Raw genomic sequence first — 8524 nt, forward strand, 5'->3', positions numbered from 1 at the left:
GAGTTCCCACAGTGATGCCGATCTCTCCAAACATCTAGTGCCAATAATATGAACTAGATAAGATATATAACATTGACATACATATATATATATATATATATATATATATCACATCATAGAGGCTTTAGTCGATTATATAGATAGCTAGCAGCAGACTTTTCTTTTGAAGTAATGACCTCAAGGTCTCACAACATTTCCACACATCACAGGATGCAACTCTCATGTGTTACGTGTAGCGATTTTTCCACGAATATGAGAAGGGAAAACTACTACTTTGCATTGAGACCATTAGAATTGGGCCCTAGGAAACCATATACATATTTATATACACATTTGCTGGTTTTAACGTCACAATTTTTTGCAATACTCGTCGCCGATGTTTACTAAAGGGTTTGCAGGTTAGTAAATTTATCGATTCCAAGGTTAGACTTAGAAAACATTTACATTAACTCAAACAATCTCCAAACGGAACAATAGAACACCAGTCGGTACTAAATTGCATATAGTCAATTTAGTACCGGCTGGAGGAACCAGCCGCTGCTAAATTGGCTTCAGGGAATCTAGCTGTTGTCGGTGCCACCGATTTAGTACCGGCTGGTGTTTTTATCCGGTACTAAATAGTTTTCCGGTGCACTGTTCTTTCGGTCCGGTGCTAAATGCGCGCGGACGGTACTAACGGCCGCAGCTCCGTTTTATGGCAGTGCCGCTAGCTAGACCCAAATTAAGCAACAAATCGATCGCTGAAATGCACCATATACATAGCCAAATTGCTAGCTAGCTAGCATCTTCAACTTTTTTCAGTTCAGATTTCCGGGGTCCCATTCCTGCCATGACGAACCAACATCTGGGTTCTCACGGTGATGCCGATCTCTCCGTCTCCGAGCATCAACCGTCACAAAAAGCCAGTCCAGTCCGGCTATCCCATGGCGCTCCGATCCCAAACGAAGCGTCCGAGAAAGCTGCCGTCGTCAGGTCCCCCCTCCCCTCCTCGCATACGTGTTCCGTGTCCCGAGCTCCTTCCCGACCCAACATGGCATAGCAGCTCAGTAGCTGCGCCCAATCAGGACGCAGTAGCCACCACGCTCGCCGGTCAAATCCCTCGCGGCCTCGCCGGAACGACGCGCTTCGGTTTTTCTTTAAAAGGGCAGCCCTCTTGGTGTCGCCCACCACAACTGAACTCACCCCGGCCACGCCCACTCGCCTCGTCTGCAACCAACTCGCACGCCACGCCACGGAAAAATCTAGCTCCTTCCTCGTCGAGCGACGCATTCTAGGCAGCTACTAGCCTACTAAGCGCGGTGCGCCTGGCGAGGTCGATGGAGAGCGCCGACGGCAGCAATGGAGGCAGCGGCGGGCTGGTGGTGACGGAGCTGAGCCACATCAAGGAGCTGGTGCGGCAGCTGGATGTGCACCTCGGCCGCTCGCACGACCTCTGCAGGCACCTCACCACGCAGATCTTCTCCATCACCGAGCGCTCCATCAGCATCATCACCGCCTCCTCCGGTCTCGACGCCGGCGCCCGGAAGCGGTGCGCCGCGGGGGATGCCGGGCTCGCCTCGCCCTTCACGGCGACGCCCACCAGCGACGTCGCCGACGGGCCTTTCAAGAGCACCAAGAAGAGGTGAGCGCCGCGCGTCTGCTGATCAACGAACCGATCATCAACTGTTCATGTTGCTAAATTTGTCGAGCGATTCGCAGGAAGGTGATGGAGAAGAGGAAGCATCAGGTGAGGGTGAGCTCGCCCCGCGGAGGCGCCGGCGAGAACCCGGTGGACGACGGGCACAGCTGGAGGAAGTACGGCCAGAAGGAGATCCTTGGAACCAAGCACCCAAGGTTGGTGTTTTGTTTCCCTTATCTTTTCAGAAGCCAATCTGCAGTTTCTGCACGTGTGAGTTTTTTCGCAAGTGGAATCGAAACCATTTGCGCCATGCCTTTTGGTTTCGGATGGTGTGGCTGTCCTGTCCTTTCTGAAAGTTGTAGCCTAGCTTTGTTCTCTTCCTGAAATGATTGCCTCCTCTTGCAAGATAGGAATAGGATCGTATAGGGGCAGTATGCTACAATCTTTCGATTGGATTGGTGATGCCAGTTCGTGCCAATCTTTCTCCGAATTCACTCAGCATCAATTGTTTTCCCTTTTTTTTCCTGAACCACAAGATACACAATTACAGCTTAGAAAGTGTGGCTGATCTGTTTCGTGCCAAAATTTCAGGGGCTACTACCGCTGCACGCACCGCCACTCCCAGGGATGCTTGGCTACGAAGCAGGTGCAGCGCACCGACGAGGACCCGACGCTCTTCGACGTCATCTACCACGGCGACCACACCTGCGTTCAGAGGCCGCCGGCGGCGGCACCGGCAGCGGCAGGCCAGCCGGAGCACAACCCGGACGCGAACAGCTTCCTGAGCCTGACTGCGGGCCTCACGGTGAAGACCGAGGGGCTGCCGGCCCTGGCCGCGGACCGGGAGGGCTGGAGCGCCACCGCGCCGTTCTACTTCTCCTCCACGACGCCGGCGAGCGTGTGCCCGGCGACGGCCGAGCGCAGCCCGTTCTCCGCGCCGTCGACGTCGGAGAACTGGGGCGTGTCCCCGGCGACCTCGGACTCGAACCACGTCGCCTCCTATCTGCCGTTCGAGGACGCCGAGTGGCGCGGGCAGAACGAGCTCCAGGAGGTGGTGTCCGCGCTCGTGGCCGCCGGCGCGCCGCCGGCGCCCGCCGTGGACGGCCTCGACGAGCTCCTCGACATAGACATCGCGAGCTTCTTCGCGTGATCCGCGCGCGCAGAGAATCGTAGCTTATGAAGAATAGGGAGGGAATCGAAGCAGCTGATGTGATGTGACCGCCCCTCTGGGCTCTGGGTGTTCGTCCAGGAACAGAGGAGGGAAGAGCACGAGAGCTCTTCTTCCTGGGTCCATGCCAACACAAACCGTAGGAGATGAGAGCAGTGGTTGCATTTTTTTCCCACTTTTTTGTTAGTCTTTTTCTTCATCCTTTTCTGAGAGTGCTGTGTTGCATTGTATTATTGATTTTTTGTGTCAAGGAAAAAATAAAGATCCTTCGATGTTTCGAACCATCAGAGAATTCTCCATTATCTTAATCATCAGTAATTTTGCTCGTGTCCTACATTCTCAGCAGTAAAACCAGCTGATCAGATCTTGGAAGGTCATATAGCTTCTCTTCTCTATCAATAATAAATAGATAGAAATACTTCTCTGTAGCTTATTTCTACTCTAAACGTGAAGCATCGTCGGCCCAATATGCCTCCATATATACTAGCTTTGAAATTAATAGCTCCAAACAACACTATTATTTACCCTATATCTCTTAGCTAGCCATAGGGTCCCTATCTTTTATCTGTACAAATATGCCACAATATCAAGTCAATTTTAAAACTAAAATGTATTAGAGGGCCAAAATACATCTTTTACAAGCCTTAACTAAGATGAATATAGCAAGTCTACCAACACTCTACCATCCATATTACGCACGTATAGAGTTCTTTATTGGAAGAATATAATCATTTGTATGGTCTTTTATATTGTATCAAGTAACCTATGTTTGTATAATTTCATCGAATACGAAATGAGTTACATACTATTTTGTCTCACTAAATTGGGATTGATTTATATTTTTGCATACACATACTGTTTTACAATGTTTGCCAAACTGCGACTGCTGCAATAACTACTACAGCTTCTCTGCTGTCCTCTCCGCCAAGCCGTGAAATTCGCTATTTGGAAGATTGTTTATTCATGAATAGAAAAGTATGGACCCTTCTCTCTGAAAAAGTAGAAACTAATATGAGCTCATCTGAATTTTAAACGTGCTCCCTTGGGCCCAACAGCTGTGCCATTCTCAGACACGACCAGGGGAGATTGGACCGAGCAAATGCCTTTCACTGTCATGCTAAACATCAATATGAAGGTTGGCAAAGTAAGTCGTCCGATCTGAGAACATTCCAAAGATCCAAGAAAGCACATCTTCTCAAAGCGATAAAGCTAACAAAACGTCCAGAACACGTTGAAGGCCCCTGCTCCAAACACTCTGTTACTGGTAAAAGCACCAGGTCAATATGAAATCAGAACCACAAAGCTGGGAGTAGTCCTCATCACTACTGGGAAACTGTTTCACTCCCTGTCATTGTCGTCCAGGAAGGAGCAACTGTGGAAGAGCGCATGGGTTCACATTTGAAGCATCGAAAGCTCTCTCCTCTTTATCGTCAGTCCTTCAATCTGCCGATGCAGAAATCTTCGATGATGTCAAAATACTCTCGTGCCATGCTGCGGGCTGAAAACGCGTAGAGGCATAATATTATCTTAGCCATTATATTAAAGGAAGCTAGAAATATCGTGCAATCTGACTTGTGAAGAAAAGCAAAAGCAAAACAGAAAAGAATTCCCCCTTATGAAAAGGACAGGATAAGAACAAACCCCATCCAAACTGTTCTTTTACAGTTTCAATGAGTCTGAAGCATCTATCGTCTGGATTTCGTTATTTATTTTATGAACTCGTGGATGTGCCTCCTCTATATATTTAAGTAATGTCTTCTTGTGGGCTGAAAGCGTGTAGAGGTATAATATTTGTCTTAGCTATAAAACATGAAAGGTAATAGAGTTGGCAATTTAACTTTTGAAGAAAAGCAATAGCAAAATCAGAAGACTTTTTCCTTGACATGGAAAGGATAGGAAAGATCAACATCAAAATTAGTTAAGAACTTTTTCCTATATTCTTCTTTTCATAGTAACAATCACATGGACACGGACATAGAATGTTTTCAGGCGAAGGTTCAGGGCCGGCCACACACATATTTCTCTGGTAGGCAACTAATACATGAACAATGCCAAAACAAATTAAATCATTCGAAAACATTCAAAGATGCTGGAAATAAAAAAATGCAATAATCATCTCTGCTCTAATGCTCAAAATAGAAAAATAAGAAATAACATTGATAAATATTTGCTAATTCATCTAATTATCAATTTGAAAACTCAATCTGTGATACCAAGATCTGTAAGTCTAGACTCTAGACCACCATTTAAAAGGATAATTCAACTCTTATGGTTGTTCTGATGAATTGTTTTTGAGTCAGTTAAGTTGGAACAATTGAAAATCGAAAGTTGGAAAACTTGGTTTTAGTCTCTTGGTTTGTTAAGATCCTGAAGAATAAACACCTGATATGGAAGGCATTTGGTGTTATTTATCATGTGTTCAGTATTCTAGAAAACAACAGGGAATACTTCTCCATCAAAGTCACTGTTTTGAATTTCCAAAAGACAAGGGATCTCTATCCTAGTTTAATGCTTATCTAAACAGAAAAAAATGTTGGAAGATAATTTAATTGAAACCTGGTTTTTTGAAGGATCTAAGAAACTCTAACATAAAAAAAGTTGCAGAACAGTAACCTGACAATTCTGTAATTTATAATAGCAACATATGATGTAAGTTCCGGGTGGCAAAGATGGAAGCTTCACTTCTTTCAGAAAAGCATGTTCTGTGAACAATAACAGCAAAATGTAGTGAAATCAATTGATGGTAAGTACTTACCCAAAAAATCCCTCTGTTGAATTATCACCAGCATTGTTTAGGATGGCATCACCACCTGGGTGTTCCTCCACGTATGCAGTGACATCGTAAACCTGGATAATCACAGAATTGAAGAATCATAAGACAGAACGTCCTAGCATTTTTCAATTTCCTCATTCATAGCTGGATGAAAATAGTTGGTAAAGTGGTCGATCGCTTTCTTAACCTTATCTTTGATTATTATCCAACAATCCTTCCTTGTGTTGTGAGTGGATACCTCTTTCTTTGTATAGCTTCTAGATGTCTGAATGGGGAATGACAGAAAGCAACAGATGAGAATGATGTTAAGGTAAAGGAAATGGCACATCTGAATGTGCATTTCAGTCTGCACATAACCTAGTAACCTACATCAGTCTTGTGTTTGGTCAACAAATCGTTTTTTCAGATTCATAAAGCATACTCTAAAGCATTTGCTTGATCAGTTTGGCTAGACACACATTATTACAGATATGAGAAGGCTAAAGTATTCGATGGTAAAAGATGCCATTCACCTTTCCACTGCCTCCTAGATGCGCTGCATCTCCTTTACCTGCAATATAACATTACTTAGTGGCAATGGTTTGAAACTTACCTCACTTAAGATTAACACTGATATGTACTTTTACCTTTGCTGTTAGACCGTGGGATAACAAACAGGGCTCCTAGTCCAAGAAGCACAAAAAGTAAGACATAGATCAGAATTTCCATTGCGCACCTCTGGGATCACTGTGCTGTACTGATCAAAATAATGTTCTGCAAAAGAAACTGACTTATGTCTTCCATCAGTAATTACCAATTCAAACACAGCAATCACCTAGTAATTATACAAAGATATAAATCTGTATGGCTGTATCACTTGTAAACAAAACGCTACTGAATCCTTCTTTTTTATTGAAAAGAACAAATGCTACTGAATTTTCAGACCAGCTAAACTCTGAATATACCTCGTATCTTATCTGCATGTCTAATCAAGGTGACCCTCGCGAACTCTGTGAGATAATGCGCTCAAAATTAAAAATGTAAAAGATCACATCGCTCCCGTGTTAGAATCTACCCAAATCTGATATTCTAGTTCGGACCAGGTCATCCAGGGCCAAACGCGTTCAGTTCACGGACTACTGAAAGACCGAATCTTTGCCACTAATCCCACCACCGAGTTGGCGAATCTTGCAAGATATTTTGACGGAAGAGAAGGTGAGCCGAGTATCGCGCCCCACATCACACCACGCGCTCCTCCGCCCACCCAATGTGGCATACACCCCATGAATCCGCGGAATGGAGAAAATGCGGTTGCCCATGGAGGTTCCTAACAAGCAGAAGCGTACCTGGAGATCCAGAGGAAAGAAGAGCGCAGCTCGTGCAGGCACTAGTGATCTGGAGTGAGTAAACCACACAGCGCAACAGCTGCAGAAATGGGGATCTCGGCCTCGCAGAAAACAAGCTGAATTCGTGTAAAATAGCAGTACGCCGTCGCGGAGAATATTCCCGTGCCGCCGCTCGTGTCGCCAATTTGACCATTTGCCATGGTAACAACTTAACTAGGGATTGAGCAGAAAAATAACGAGAACCCGACAAGAAAGAGGGTTCAGGATTGCGCTTGAAACCACCTGCATATCATGAGATGAGCGATGAGGCCCCTTGTTTCATTGACATGGTTTTGGGGTTCCTTATAGTTGGCCATCCGGCCCGAGGCCCGTGGGCCAGCCCACGGTATGGCTTTTTTGCCCAGCACAGGCTTGGGCCAACGCCACAGCACGTGGGTAGCCCGGCCCAGCATGATTTTAATATGATCTGCTAAGGTCTATTAAAGTTACAGCCCATCAACTCCTTTTGGTCCATCCCATATCAAACCCTAGGTATAAAATGACACCACGTACTCCAACTAAAATTTGTCTGCCTTCCAACCAACCGCCGAGCGCCGGCCCGCTCCCTTCTCCCTTCCTGCTCCGAGTGCCCTCTCCTCCTCCTCCTCCTCTTCGGTTCACACGGCAGATGGTGGCGAGGCGCCGGCCGCGCGGGCCCGCGCTGGGGACGACGGCGAGACGCCGACCACGCGCGCTGGGGACGGCGGCGAGGCAAGGCCGCGTGGGCAGAAGATGGCGGCGAGCATGGCCGGCGAGGGGATCAATAGGAGGACGACGTCATGGCGTGCTCAACGAGCTGTCGGCTAATCGGGTCGGCCCGGCACGAAAAATGGACCTTTGTACCGTGCCTGGGCCGAGACCTCAGCACGTGGCCGGTCCGGCCTAGTACGAATAAGTAATGTTTCAATCATGCCGGGCCTAATCGGATCCAGGCCGTGCCGTGCTGGGCGGTCTGAATGACCAACTATAGGTTCCCTCAACAATTTTTTTTAGTTTATTGGGCTATGGCCTTTCTGCACAATGACGCAGGCAGCTTATCTTCTACTTGGGCTGGCTGGTCTGACTAAAAATGAGTAAGGCTTGTTTGGAGCTATTTGGATATAGGGACTAAATTTAGTCCGGCTCACATCGAACATTTGATGCCAATTAGAGGCACTAAATATGAGCTAATTATAAAACCAATTGCATAAATGGAGACTAATTCACAAGACGAATCTATTAAGCCTAATTAATCCATCATTAGCACATATTTACTGTAGCACAATATTGTCAAATTATGGACTAATTAGGCTTAATGGATTCGTCTCGCGAATTAGCCTCCATTTATGCAATGGGTTTTGTAATTAGCCTATAATAAATACTTCTAATTGGTGTCCAAACATTCGATATGACGAGATTAAAGTTTACATCTTAGAACCAAACTGGCCCTTGGCCTATAAACTTCTGGAAGTTTTTTTTTCTTCCCCACCTTCTAAGGGGGTGTTTGGTTTAGTGGGGTTTATTATAAGCATCACCAATAAGTCCTAATAAGTATCTTTTAATCCAAACATGAAATATGAAGGCTTATAGGTGAGGCTTATGCCCATAAGCCCCATAAGCCC

At 46.0% G+C, this 8524-nt stretch overlaps 1 protein-coding gene and 1 pseudogene across 1 annotated transcript; one reads left to right on the plus strand and one right to left on the minus strand.

Annotated features, from left to right (window-relative positions):
• Positions 1-968: 968 nt before the first annotated feature.
• Positions 969-3073, plus strand: LOC112880470 (probable WRKY transcription factor 30). The gene is made up of 3 exons (XM_025945106.1): positions 969-1621; positions 1699-1833; positions 2210-3073. The coding sequence occupies exons 1-3, from the start codon at positions 1317-1319 to the stop codon at positions 2766-2768; spliced, it is 999 nt and encodes a 332-aa protein (XP_025800891.1). The 5' UTR covers positions 969-1316; the 3' UTR covers positions 2769-3073.
• Positions 3074-3786: 713 nt separating this feature from the next.
• On the minus strand, positions 3787-7174 carry LOC112882607 (annotated as a pseudogene).
• Positions 7175-8524: the final 1350 nt, after the last annotated feature.

This window comes from Panicum hallii, chromosome 2, assembly GCF_002211085.1.
Source record: "Panicum hallii strain FIL2 chromosome 2, PHallii_v3.1, whole genome shotgun sequence".
Classification (NCBI taxonomy): domain Eukaryota; kingdom Viridiplantae; phylum Streptophyta; class Magnoliopsida; order Poales; family Poaceae; genus Panicum; species Panicum hallii.